The 14,487-nt window shown below is 43.3% G+C and overlaps 1 protein-coding gene across 2 annotated transcripts in view; it reads left to right on the top strand.

Moving 5' to 3' along the window:
- Positions 1-14,487, top strand: part of brwd1 (bromodomain and WD repeat domain containing 1) — a 57,351-nt gene that overhangs the window by 13,045 nt on the left and 29,819 nt on the right. For both annotated transcript variants that reach the window (XM_063205190.1, XM_063205191.1), the window contains exons 8-16: positions 2,475-2,696; positions 3,174-3,274; positions 3,728-3,798; positions 4,065-4,165; positions 4,599-4,639; positions 6,316-6,417; positions 6,849-7,002; positions 11,298-11,432; positions 12,010-12,138. In XM_063205190.1, the coding sequence (XP_063061260.1) occupies positions 2,475-2,696; positions 3,174-3,274; positions 3,728-3,798; positions 4,065-4,165; positions 4,599-4,639; positions 6,316-6,417; positions 6,849-7,002; positions 11,298-11,432; positions 12,010-12,138 (1,056 nt within the window). The remainder of the gene's footprint in view (positions 1-2,474; positions 2,697-3,173; positions 3,275-3,727; positions 3,799-4,064; positions 4,166-4,598; positions 4,640-6,315; positions 6,418-6,848; positions 7,003-11,297; positions 11,433-12,009; positions 12,139-14,487) is intronic.

Below are 14,487 nucleotides of genomic sequence, written 5' to 3' on the forward strand. Positions count from 1 at the left end.
CGTGTTGTTTAGTTCAAAAAGGGCAGGCATTACATTACATTACATTACACTTAGCTGGCGCTTTTTATCCGAAGCCACTTACTGTTATTTTTTTAGGTACAAGGTATTGGTTACAGTCCCTGGAGCAGTGTGGCGTTGGGTGCCTTGCTCAAGTGTACCTCAGCCATGGAGTGAGATAGAGATAGAGATGGAGAGTGGAAGTGTGGGATTTGAACCGGCAACCCTCTGATCTTTAGCCCATTTCCCTAACCACTAGGCCAGGGCTGGGCTGCCCCGGGGATGTGAGGTGTAGAAGTACATTGTGTGGGATGGAAGTTAACTGCAGAAGTCTTCGTCAGAGTACACTGTTACTGTTTTCAGGCCGACCAGAACCCCGTTTCTTGACAGCATCGTTGCCAACTAGAGATGCACCGATACCACTTTTTTGAAAACCGATACAAGTACGAGTACATTAATGTGTGTACTTGCCGATACAGAGTACCGATTACCACCAAAATACAATGAAAATAAATGCATGGCCTTGTTTTTTTCCATTCCATTTCCATGTAGATTTAAATGTTAGTAAATGTATGAGGTGGCACTTTTTTCCATGCTGCTTTCAAGTCCACAGAATGTGACAAGATTTTGCATTGTTTTGTGTAATAACAGTATCGTTCCTGGTATCGGCAAGTGCTTGACGAGTACGAGTATAGCAGTATCGGGTGCCGATGCGGACCAATCAGCTACTTAGGTTGCCAATGGGCCTACCAGAACAGTGCACATTCCCACACCAGATACGGTTGGAACTGAAGTGCTTAGCTGGGAACCACCTGCATTTATAAAGTTTATTTTTTTCCGGTTCCTAAACACTCAGACTCGCGACGTGAACACGCTAGCCATTTCGAGATTAGGTATGGGTCACTATCTGTGTGACTATTGGGGCAGATGATGGGGAATATCATCTGCATCGCCATGCAAGACCGCATGATGTGAGGATGAAGTTTGGGGCAAGGGGGTGGGGTATGAAATGGTTTCTAGTCGATTTGGTGCCCTAGGCCAGCATCCCCTTTCCTTTTTCTGCAATTGGCTTCTGTAAAAATAACATTGTACATCGGATTTTGTGGGACTTTCGCGCGTTACTGACGAGACATTTGGCGCCCTAGGCGACCGCCTTATCTGTCCATGCCTAGTGCCAGCCCTGGAGTATGCATTGGTAAAGTTTGGTTGAGGTGGCATGCAGCTTTTTTTTTTTTTTTTGCTGTTGTGGAGGGTTGGGCACTCTGAAGGAAGCTATGCTGACCGGGGCTTTTGGTCAAGGTATTAAGTTGCAGTATCTGGCTGATTCTGCTGTCTTGTAATAGACTATGATTAACCTAGCCTACAGGTTGTGACCTGCGTATTTTTGGAAGTGTCTCTTTGTTCAGCTAATCCCTGCTGACCTCAAATGCAGTCAGTTAAGAGGGAAGATTTCGCACATCTCAGGTTAAAGTAACCGTCCACTTCCATAAAGAAATGTTCTTCTCTGACTAACGGGCAACATGCACAAAGCTCAGCGAGGTACAGATAAGCTTATCTCAATTCAGACACGCTGTTACTCCTGTTGGCGTGTAACTAGGCTCAGCATGAATAACTGCTGGTCTTTTGGGGATCTGAAGTTAAATGTGACCAAACTACGCTTATATGACCAGTGACGCTAAACCATGTTTATTTACACAAAATGAAACGTGGTGATTTTATATGCTAAGAAAAACGAGTGAGGAGTCTGCACACTTAAAATCCTTTTTTTGTGTTTATTCCATGGCAGAACTATGTTTTGACGTAGTCTTCAGACTCTTAAAGTGATACTGTCCCATTTTTGGAAATAAGCTTATTTTACACCTTCCCTTGAGTTATAGGGTTTTACCGTTCTCCTTTACTTTCAACCGTTTTCTAGTTATGACAGTGCAAATTTGACCTCCAAGCTAACAGTTAACATTGAGTCCTATGAGACCAGTTAGCCTCGAGATGGTCTCATAGGACTCAATGGGTCTTTCTCAAATGCAAGGCCAGTGTCCTTCCAAGTGTATCAGCCTAATTAGTCACGCCCAGTGATTGGATACTTTTTGATGAACTCTACAGAATATCCAATCACTGGGTATGACTAATAAAGGGTATCCAATCACTGGGCCTGACTAATTAGGCTGACACACTTGGAAGGACACTGGCCTTGCATTTGAGAAAGACCCAATGTTCACTGCTAGCGAGGAGGTAAAATTTGCACTGCCATACCCCAAGAACGGTTGAAAGTACAGGAGAACGAATTTCCAAAAACGGGACACTTTAAGAAGACCTCAGTGGTTGAAACGCATTACTTCTAATGGAATACAAGGAGAAGTACAAGAGAAGGATTTCAAATGTGTGATACAAACTGCCTGACTATATTGCCCTGATTTGAGCTGTGCATTGCAATGAGGGGAAAGTAATTGTGTGTGTGTGTGTGTGTGTTTCGGCCACAGGGCTCGGACGACTGTCTGGTGAAGATCTGGTCGTCGTTCGACGGGCGTCTGCACGCCACGCTGCGTGGGCACTCTGCCGAGATCTCCGACCTGGCGGTGAACTTCGAGAACACGCTGATTGCTGCCGGCAGCTGCGACAAGACCATTCGCGTCTGGTGCCTTCGGACCTGTGCCCCCGTCGCAGTGCTGCAGGGACACACGGGCTCCATTACCTCGCTACAGGTGAGGCCGACATGCTCCTATTCACACTGCAGTAAAGCTGAAATGTTGAAAATATAAAACTCATTTACCAGAGCTTAACTATGAATAAGGGGTAATTCAGAGCTACAGGTCCAACTGTCCAGTCCAACTAGCTCCTTTTCAAACCGCAGTAAAGCAGAAATGTTTAAAATACAAAACTCATTTATAAAAACTTACTTTCTAAGTATGAATAAGGGGTAATTCAGAGCTTATGTAGGGGAAACTCCTTAGTAAAGGTCTAGTAAGGATAGAATACGATCTTTCAGAACAATGTATTAAGAGATTCATAATGAAAATAAACCATTGCCAACAAGCACATCGGTGGCATAGTAACAGTCAACTTATTAATGTTCAGTATGTGTATTCTTATCAAGTGTCACGGATAATCAGTTTAAATGGAGAGCACCAAGTTGTTGATATGTCTGCTAATGTGTCTAACGTGTGTATTTGTGCTTTCAGTTTTCTCCTTTTGCCAAGGGCTCAAAGCGATATATGGTTTCCACGGGAACCGATGCAACAGTCTGCTTCTGGCAATGGGATGCAAATGTCAACAAATTTACGTGAGAAGATTTATTTTTATGATTTTACTTTAATTTTTATTAATTTGCATTATCTGTTACACGGGGTGTCTATGATTTTAACAGGGTACAGTAGTGGGGTTATTTCACGCAACTTGTGGAGTTCCTTTGCAGAGTTCTTTGTTTTAACTGTCTAAAGAGGGATGTCAAACTCAAATTCACTGTGGGCTCTCACGTATTGATGGTATATGTGGACCAACTGTAATGCACATTTGGAATTATATCGCAGGCTAAATAAAATGACTACGCGGGCCAAATTTGCCCCTACCCCGTGCCTGTATTTGACAACCCTGGTCTAAATTGAGTGAAGAAGTATTCAGTGTGGTATGGTAATGTTGATTAAACTTGGTAAGCTGAGATGCTAAGCAGATGGTCATGTGATAAAAAAAAATAACCCAGACACTGTGCTGTATCTTGTCTTGTTTTGGGGTGAAGTGATCGGCTATTCAAGTTTACAGAGCGGCCGCGGCCGGGTGTTCAGGTGGTCTGCTCGTCCTTTAGCCCAGGTAAACCATTTTTTACACTTTTCCCCCATTTGATAAATTCTTTAATCTATTAAGTAGTTGTCTTTAGAATAAATGAAAAGATCACAATTGTATCCAAACTTAGTGGGAATCGTTGGTAGGGATTACGTGAAATAAGTTGAAATGCAGTATAGCCCACATACTACAAGGCTAAAAAGTGTTCTGGTGCATACTACAGGCCCATTTAAAACACTGAGTTTTTCTAGTTTATAATCAGTATTCAAAATACTACTCTCTTAATTTCTCAGGTGGCATGTTCTTGGCAACGGGCAGCACAGACCACGTCATCAGAATATACTATCTGGGAAGTGGCTCTCCTGAGAAGATATCAGAATTATCTGATCACTCGGTAAGTAGAGCGTCTCTCCACAAGAGCAGACATTAAAACATCCATATGAGCATATGGTGGTTTTTTTTAAAATAATTGCACAAACACGTTTCAGCGTGTACTGTACCTTCTTTAGTGTGACACAGTGAACACTAGCCGATACACATTTGTGTAATGAAAAACGACATATGCAAGGTGCTGCCTCACGATCAAATTATTATTATAATAAGAGTGAAGCCTGCTCTAAGCTGAACATTTGACTCGTATGAGCCTGTGACTCCGATGTCTTTTTGATGCCTTGATAGCAATACCTGTATGTTCCTAATCGCTTTTTATTATTTGTTGTTAACGCTTGTGATTGATGCCTTGATAACAATACCTGTATATTCCTAATCGCTTTTTGATTATTTGTTGTTAACGCTTGTGTTTTGAATGCTTGTGTATTTCTCTGTAGGACAAAGTGGACAGCATCCAGTTCTGTCACACGGGGGAGAGGTATGTACAACAAATATTTTTTTTGTGCTGTTGCGATGGCATTAACGCATTAATACAGAGCCTCTGTAATGACCTTTTATGCCACCAAAATGATAATGACCATGATGTAATCCGCTTCTTAAGATTCAGTCATGCCATAGCAGTGTTGTTATGATGTAGTTACGTTTTCCCCAAAAATAGTGAATACGATTGCCGTTGATCCCATCTGTATGAAAGGGCAACAACATACTGATAGTACCAGGATGGGAGCACTTTCAATTCACACAGTTTGTCTGAACTTACCAAAAAGGAGATTTGAACAAAAAAAAGTTCAAATATTTTCTGTTCAGAAATGCTTGAAATTCAATGTTATTCCTGCCAAATTGTGCTAACATGCTTGCACAGAAGGGGTGGTAAAGCAGGCTGTTTGGGTAGAATTCTTGCACATCTACTTTGGCCAAGTGCGTAGGAGTGGAACCCCTATGTCACCAACGTTAAAGACAACAAAGCTCCTGCACACAGTTCACATTTGCAGAGTCTACGTGCAACGTTTCGGTCTACTGACCTTCTTCAGGCAATTCAACCAATTGCTTGAAGGTCAGTAGACCGAAACGTTATAAGTAAACTCTGCCAATGTGAAGAGCGTGCGGCAGCTTTCATGTCTTTAACGGTAGAGAAGGCTGGCCAGTCTCGGAAGTGAAGTGACTGGGATTGGATGGATGGATGGTTTGGTGGAAGGGAGGAAGAGAAGGGCGGAGAGGGAAAGAAAGGATGATGCTGAGAGGGAGGGAGTGAGTGAGGGAGGGAGGGAGTAAGAGGGTCCCAGATGTGTGTGGGAGGACAAGAGAAGAAACTATGGAGAAGGCACTGTGGCATGTGAAACCAGGTGGAAAAGGAGAGAGAGGTGAAGGCTTCGTGCGAGGAAGACACAGAAAGAGAGATGAAACGGAGAGTGCGAGAGGGTGTGCAAGACAGCCTGTGGAGGAGAGAAAGGTAGGAAAGTAAGATGACCCAAAGGAAGAGCTCCTCATTGCAGCAATTGAAATAAAGATGACTGTCCCTTGTGACATGGCTGTGCCAAAGATTTTCAATATGGTAGACCAAAATAAGTCATAGGACACGTTACTAATACAACAAAGTGGAATCAAGTTGAGCCTCCTATATGGGCTTAACTTTCCATTAAACGCCATTCATTCTCCTGAAACGACATGACTGCCATAGGATTGCAGTGTGAAGCCTTACGTCGTATGTATCCTGCAAGAAACTTCTTATGAATGGTCTGTACTTCATCTATCGTAGTAGTGGATTCAGCTGAGGGGGTGGGGTGCTTTGTTGCCATTTAGGGGCATTAGTCCATTTCAATTTTTTAATACTAAGGGGGGCGTTGTCAGGCTTATGATGAGGTCAAGGGGGCGTTGGGAGACTTGTGATGAGGTCAAGGGAGCGTTTGTCCTGCACCTTTTCCTGGGATGTGCACAATCTTCTCCTTCAATCTCAATTTTTTGTAAACAAAGGCTGGTTGTAGTTTTCGGAGTAAGAAGTCTGCACACTTTCATGGCTGGATCTTCTGGTCTTCAGAAGATTGTTGAAGTCGAAACTAAATCGTAAAAAGACTTCTTACTTCTAGGTTGAGAACCACTGATCTATCGTCTCTGGTGGCTATGTCACTAATGAGGCTGCTTACTTTGTCCCTTTAGGTTCGTGAGCGGCAGCGGAGATGGCACGGCGCGCATCTGGCGTCTGCACCGGCGCTGGCAGCAGTGGCGCAACATCCAGCTGGACATGAACGCCAGGCTCCCGTGAGGACCATTACAATACAGTGTTACCCGCAGAATTTTTGTTAAGTCAAGGTGGTGGTGGTGGGGGGTTAACCCCCATCAGAGACACTTGACTATTACCATTGGAAAGGCTGTACTGTGCCGTTTCACGAGAAATAACGTATGAAATCCCCTTGAAGTAAACATTTTTGGTGACTTTGGTGACTCAGGAAATTTCATTCGCAGTATTTTTATCATTTCAGGGGGCATGGTCAAGGTGATCGGTATTTTAGTAGGTATTTGGTAGGTTAGTTTGCAACAGAGCGTTCAAGAAACTCACCCTTAGTTTTTAATGTTTTTTATTTACATACACAAACAGGAAGGCAAAAAAGCATGTATGGACCCTAAACTCCTATTGTATCTTCTTGTCGTCGTTGATTTGCCTGTGATTTCTGTCTTTTTTTTGTCTGTAGGACTGAGACGGCCGCAGTCGTGGACCCCTTCTTTAAGGCCAAGGTGACCATGGTGTCCTGGGATCGCCATGACGACATGGTCATCACTGCGGTCAGCAACTACTTGATCAAAGTCTGGAACTCCTACACAGGGGACCTGCTACACGTTCTCAAGGTACTAGGCAACTACTCCCAATACTTTGCATCAGACCAGAGGGGTGTAATAAGAAGCTGGTTCAGGAGTAAACAAGGATAAGTTGAGAGGTAAATCATCTAATAGAAGAGCCTGGAGGACTCATTTTTATTGAAAAGGAGGACTCCGGGCTCTTCCATTAGCTGATTTGCCTCTTGGCTTAACCTGGTTTAAGTTACTCCTAAACCAGCTTCTTAGTATATGCCCCAGGGCTGGGCAAATACCCTAATTAGGGGCCAAGCAGCGAAGCTGGCGAAGGCCCCTATAGAGTTAGCTGGTATTCTTATTATTATGTCACCATAATTCTCCTTAGCAAGTCAATGGCAGCCCATAGAACCGTAGGTAGGAAAATGCTGTAAATTGGCACACACATTAGGGACAGTCTCAGCATTACCCACAGCGATTTATAGGTCCCCAGTCCCAACGCTCTAGCGCCACCAGCAGGTCAAAGTTGCAGGTACATTTCTGCTTGGAACTTTTGAACCGCTGGGCCAATTTTCATGAACTTGGTATCCCTGGAATCCTTGAGCCAAGACGAATCCAACGCACTCTATGACGTCATTTTCCGCCAGGATAGTTTTCCCGCCATTTTGAATTTTGTAAAATTCAATAAAAATGCTATTTTTCCCGCAATTTTTGACCAATTCGCCCGAAACTTGGTATATAGTATCTCTGGACTGAGTTACACATGGGGTCTCAAGGGATATTAGATATCTTTTATCGTTTAGCCGTGACAGCCAATCAAAATTGTCGTAAAAGTGGCAAAACAGGAAGTGAGGTCATATCTCAGCAACCGTTTGTTGAATTAGGCTGGGATTTTGTACACACATAGTAGTCCATCCCATGACCTACCACAAAAAAAATCAGATCCCCAGCTCAAACTCTGTAGCGCCACCAACAGGTCAAAGTTTTAGCTACATTTTTGCCTGTAGCTTTTAAACCATATGCACGATGTAAAATATATTATTATCACTAGAATCCTTGGGCCAAGCCGAATTCAACGCACTATATGAAGTTATGTCAACGCAGAAGGGAAATTCCGCCATTTTGAATTTTGTAAAATTCACTGTAAGTCTATGGTAGCCCATAGAACCATACATAGAAAATTGCTGTAAATTGGCACACATATTTGAGGCAGCATCAACATTACCCACAGCGAGTTATAGGTCCCCAGCCCCAATACTCTAGCGCCACCAGCAGGTGAAAGTCGCAGGTACATTTCTGCTTGTAACTTTTGAACCGCTGGGCCAATTTTCATAAACCTGGTATCCCTGAAATCCTTGGGCCAAGACGAATCCAACGCACCATATGACGTCATTTTCTGCCTGGATAGTTTTCCCGCCATTTTGAATTTTGTAAAATTCAATAAAAATGCTATTTTTCCCGCAATTTTTGAACATTTCGCCCGAAACTCGGTATATTGTATCTCTGTACTGAGGTTTGTATGGGGTCTCAAGGAATATTAGATATCTCTAATCGTTTAGCCGTGACAGCCAATCAAAATTGTCGTAAAAGTGGCAAAACAGGAAGTGAGGTCATATCTCAGCAACCGTTTGTCGAATTAGGCTGGGATTTTGTACACACATAGTAGTCCATCCCATGACCTACCACAAAGAAAATTATACCCCCAGCTCAAACTCTGTAGCGCCACCAACAGGTCAAATTTGTAGGTACATTTTTGCCTGTAGCTTTTACACCGTATGCCTAATTTTGAAAATAATACTATCACTAGAATCCTTGGGCCAAGCCGAATCCAACGCACTATATGACTTTATGTCAACCGGAAGAAAAAAGACCGCCATTTTGAATTTTGTGAAATTCAATAAAAATGCTACTTGTCCCACAATTTTGGTCAGAATGCCCTACAAAAGGGTACACTTCATCTTGGCACTGATTTGCTTTGGGGTATTCAAATAATTTTTTGATACCTCTTATCGTTTGAGGGTGACAGCCAATCAAAATTGTGGTAAAAGTGGTGAAATAGGAAGTGAGGTCATACCTCAGCAATCGTTTGTCAAATTCTGTTAGGATTTTTTGCACACGTACTAGTCCATCCCATGACCTCCCACAAAAAAATCCAGACCCCAGGCTCAAACTCTCTAGCGCCACCAACAGGTAACAGGAAGTGAGCTCATATCTCGGCAGCTCTTCAACGGATTCAAACTAAACTTGGTTCATGTGATCACACTCCCCTCCGAGGAATGCACACCAACATTGCCAACATTTTGGGCCAAAGGGGGCGCTGCAGCTCCTTTTGTTGCCGTGGCGACTTTGGCAACTTTACTGCTTGGCCCCGCATTGCTGCTTGCAGCTATATTTGTGATATTGTTTTCACTTTCATGGTTTTTGATATTTTTCACACGCACAACTGGATTGTAGGATTCGGGAGGAAGGGCCAGCAATCACAATACAGTGATGGATGGCATTGTCCACTTAGGGACCTGTGCCTGAACGCACACAGTGAAATGAACGGAATTTGAAGAAAAGTATAGTATTTCAGATTAAATACTATATAAAAGCTGCATGGACAACGTTGAGTAGTGCCCTTATCTGGTCTAAAAACGCCTACTATTGTAAGATTTATTAATTATCCTTCTTTAGTTGGTTGGCATACCCTCAACACTCGTTCCCATGTGTTTTGTTCTGTCTCTGGTCATGTTGGGTGGAATTGCATTCATGATGAAGGTCTCAGGTCTGAAAAATAAGTCCAAAAGTAATGTATGGCTAGTAGGGCTGTAACGATATTGAATCGAACTGAGAAATCGCCATACTCGTAGTAACGATACTGTATCGTGATGTGAGGAGGCAGTGATGCGCCTTTTCAATTTCTTTCACGCCCTTTCATTTACCACAGTGATCCAGGCCCATTGTTCATTTAGGCTACCAGAATGATCCAGGACCATTGTTCATTTACCACAGTCATCAGGACCATTGTTCATTTTACCGCACACTGATCCAGGATGATTGTTCATTTATTACAAGATCCAGGATAATTGTTCATTTACCACAAGATCCAGGACCATTGTTCATTTACCACAGTGATCCAGGATCATTGTTCATTTTACCGCACACAGTGATCCAGGACCATTGTTAATTTTACCGCACACAGTGATCCAGGACCATTGTTCATTTACCACAGTGATCCAGGATCATTGTTCGTGTACCACAGTGATCCAGGATCATTGTTCGTGTACCACAGTGATCCAGGATCATTGTTCGTGTACCACAGTGATCCAGGATCATTGTTCGTGTACCACAGTGATCCAGGATCATTGCTCGTGTACAACAGTGATCCAGGATCATTGTTCATTTACCAGTGTTCATAGACCATTGTTCATTTAACACAGTGATCCAGGACCATTGTTCATTTACCACATGGATCCAGGACCATTGTTCATTTTACCGCACACAGTGATCTAGGATCGAAGTATTGAGCAACTTCGAGCCTCGTAAATGGGTGGAAAGTAGAGATTTAGAGCGGTGGCTAAATAGGTGCTGGTCCATCACAGCAGAAGCTAAATTTCATCCAGCTCTGGATTTCTGACTAGCGCTCGGACTTCGGAATACAGGGGACCTTTGGAGGCGATGTATGAGGCAAAAGTTTGGGCTCATCATCATTGTATTATCTTTTAACCCAACGTAAGCCATTTCACACCGGATTTCCCTTTTAAGTTATATTCAGGGAACCTAGAGAAAGAGGGGTCTGTTTTAAAGGGACACTGTGTGATATTTTTGGGGGATCTTCTCCATGCTCCGCCATTTTGAATTTCCAAAATAGCCATTTTTAGCTGCAAAAATGACTGTACTTGGACCATACTAGAAAATATTTGTTTATTACTTAGTAAACTTTCATGTTAAGATCAAATTTGGCAATAGGCAGCCCAGTTTCAATGAGCAGCATAGATGCTGTACCTTTTTTGACCATTTCCTGCACATTGTTCCTTTAAAGGTGTCTGCCTTCAGTATAGGCCTAAAGTGCAGGGGGAAATCCTGGTTTGTGTGCATAGTATGGCCCTGAGATGACTTTTATGGCCCTTGGAGGAATTTGAAGTGGCCCCTCAAATGAAAAAGGTTCCCCAGAAGGAACCGCTCACTGATGAGCTCCCCTTTAATCCATTTTATTGTCGTGATGCTTCAGGCCACCATGGCCCTTCCTCAGTCTGAAACGAGCTCCCTTTTTAATCTGTTTTATTGTCACAACATCAGTGTGTGGTTCATCTTCACCTTGTCCACTATTTGTAATAATCCATGACCATTGACCTCTGTTGTCTGGGCAGGGTCACGAGGCGGAGGTGTTTGTGCTGGAGCCACACCCCTTCGACCCGCGCATCATGCTGTCGGCCGGCCACGACGGCAACGTCTACATCTGGGACCTGCACAAGGGCACCAAGACACAGCACTACTTCAACATGGTCAGTTCACAACACTTGGAGTGATGATGCACTGAGCAACATTTTTTGAGCAATCTGTCTGGGCAACGGTGCTATTAGGAGAACGTATATATCTTGTGTATCATTACCTTTAGGGCACAGCACTGTTTACTACCACAAAACACAAAACAACCATTTGTGTGACCAATGACCATATTTAATGATATTACAAGCAGTCCTGATAACTGACCTGTCCATGCCACACCTTAAAATCATCAACTGACCAATCAACTAAATGCTAACTATGCTTAGTCAGTGCAAACTAACCTCTCCATAGCAATGAATGGGATTTGTAGATCAGCAAATGCCTACAACAGTCATTTCTGCCCACTGTTCTCTACTATGGCCATTATTCAAAGACATTGCCATTTCTGTGTACAAATTATTATTTATTATTCATTTATTGTAATTTTTGGCTGATACCAGACATCTGTTCTCCCTTGATTTTTCTGTGTATTCAGTGCCTCCTTTAATCGTTTTTGAACCCTTACACAGTGTATGCCATGTGTATCAGTTGAAATGACAATGTGTGTCCGTTTCCGTGTGTGTGTGTCCACAGATTGAGGGCCAGGGCCATGGGGCGGTGTTTGACTGCAAGTTCACCCCTGATGGGCAGCGCTTTGCCGGCACAGACTCCCACGGCCACCTCCTCATCTTCGGCTTTGGCAGCTCCAAACCCTACGAGAAGGTGAGAACCAAGGATGCCCCTTTTTTCTTTATTTCGATAGGATGGTGAAGCAATGACAGGAAGATAATGGGGGACAGAGACTGAAGGTTCGGCAAAGGTCCCGGGCCGGAATCGAACCCAGGTCAGCCGCGTAGCAGACGAGTGCCCTACTGTTAGCACCACAGTAGGGCTATGGATGCCTTTTTACAGCACATTTCGGGAAACAAGCTAACTTTTCACCTTCCCTAAATTTAAATGTGGCCAAGGGGAGTGGAGTTGCACCACCGCGACTCGAACCCAGACTTTGTGGTGACCTCAAGAATGGCTGGCATGTACTAGGAATTACTAGGCGTTATTTGGAAATGTTTGGATCTTGCTAACCCTGAAGTTCGGCTATACTATTGGCAATATATGAATGGCCATTAAACGTCAGGAGGCAAGATGGCTTCAAAGTTCTGTTGGTAGGTGTGGACACGTGGTGGGAAAGGTTCCGCACAGCAGGATATAACTTGTGGAGGCAGTTACGGGCAGTCAAACTGTAACTGCACTTTGTTAAAATTGTGGTTGCAAAACTGTGTGCGCATCATTGGCAGGGATGGCAACAGGACAGAGCGAGTAACCACAGCTGATGATGCGATGCACTCTGCAATCTACTTTTGTGGACTTTTGTGTCAAAAAGTTGGCTTGAACGTAACTGTAGATATTGTCAAGGTACTGGCTTCACAACTGGCAAACGTGATATCAAACTTTCTCAAAATGCATCCTTTTGCCTTGATTTTGCTCTAGAGTGACTGTATTTCATCCCAAACATGCAAAAATGAGGCAAACTTGTTCCAACTCCGGATAAATCCTTTAAGAGTCAACACTCACCACTACGTATAGATACATGTCAAATTTTGTCGTGGGCATGATAATGCATCCACTGTGTGATTGGTTTGGCTCAATTAATGTATGCATGCCTTTTACTTTATCTCCGTGTAAGAATTTGTACAAAATGTACTTCCTTTGCCATCACAGTCTCTGAACCGGCAAGGTAATGATGAATGGAAATTATCTAAACAATACATCACAGGGTTAACAAAGTGTAAGTCCAGCTACGTATTTCTTTCAGCCTATTTATTTGCTGAACCAACTATCCCAATTTGCTTACTTTTTCAGCCAGGTACAGAAGCTTAAAGTGGTAGTTCGCTATTTTAGACATTAAGCCCTGTTTGTGTGACTTCTGGGGTGAAGTAGAGATGTTCTCATCACAATTTTGACATTTGGTGCTGAACGGAGCATTTGGGTATTCAAGACTGCAGCCCCCCCACCTTTACATTGACTCCAATGAAGCACTCAAGCAATCGATTATAAAATGGCATTAAACTTTCGTTTGCAGAGACATGAAACTCACCGAGTGGTCAGAGGTGGGCAGCGATACGTTGGCTCGAAAATCACTGCGAAATACGCTTCCAGAGAAGATATATTCATTATTGTCCGTCTTCATTGATTGTATTGGTTTGACTAGTATTACTCCACGCGACCGGAAATGGGGGTGCGTTTGTTTACGTTACTATCTATGGTTTGTATGCAAGCTGTAGTTTTTGTAGCCAGTCCCGCTCAAAGATAGCCGTTGTACCTCGCTCCTTGATGTCTACATAAACAACACACTATCGCTACCTACTGGCTGGATGTCTACTGCTATTCAACGGCGTCTGGGGAAAAATAGGTCCGCCAAATGCTAAACAACAGTTAGAAGGCATATTTCGCTGCAATTTTCGGGTCAATTTATCGCTGTCTACCACAGACCACACGGTGAATTCCATGTCTTCTCAAACAAAAGTTTAATGCCATTTTATAATCGATTGCTTGAGTGCTCTATTGGAGTCAATGTAAAGGTGGGGGGGCTGCAGTCTTGGATACCCAAATGCTCCGTTCAGCACCAAATGTCAAAATTGTGATGAGAACATCTCTACTTCACCCCAGAAGTCACACAAACAGGGCTTAATGTCTAAAATAGCGAACTACCACTTTAACTCTAAAAGCTCTTGTGTCTGTCTGAATGGATTATATCCAATGTATGGCAGACCTTCCACTATCTCCAGCCAGTCAGTCTGCCTGAGCAACATAGTTAGTGGTATGTTAAAGTGTCGGATGTGTGTTACCTTGTAATGCAAACATGTGAAATATACGATGGCACGCACCGAGTTAACGAGAATGAGTGCTAATCTCGAAGTGTTAATGGACTGCCTTGGGCCAAGATTTGCTAATCTCGAAGTGTTAATGGACTGCCTTGGGCCAAGATTAGCGTAACTCTGACAGATTCACAAATGTCGGTGTCTTTTGGAAGTGCGTCTGCATTCACCCTGATTAGACACAACTGTTGACTGG

The sequence above is a fragment of the Engraulis encrasicolus genome, chromosome 8, assembly GCF_034702125.1.
Source record: "Engraulis encrasicolus isolate BLACKSEA-1 chromosome 8, IST_EnEncr_1.0, whole genome shotgun sequence".
NCBI lineage: Eukaryota > Metazoa > Chordata > Actinopteri > Clupeiformes > Engraulidae > Engraulis > Engraulis encrasicolus.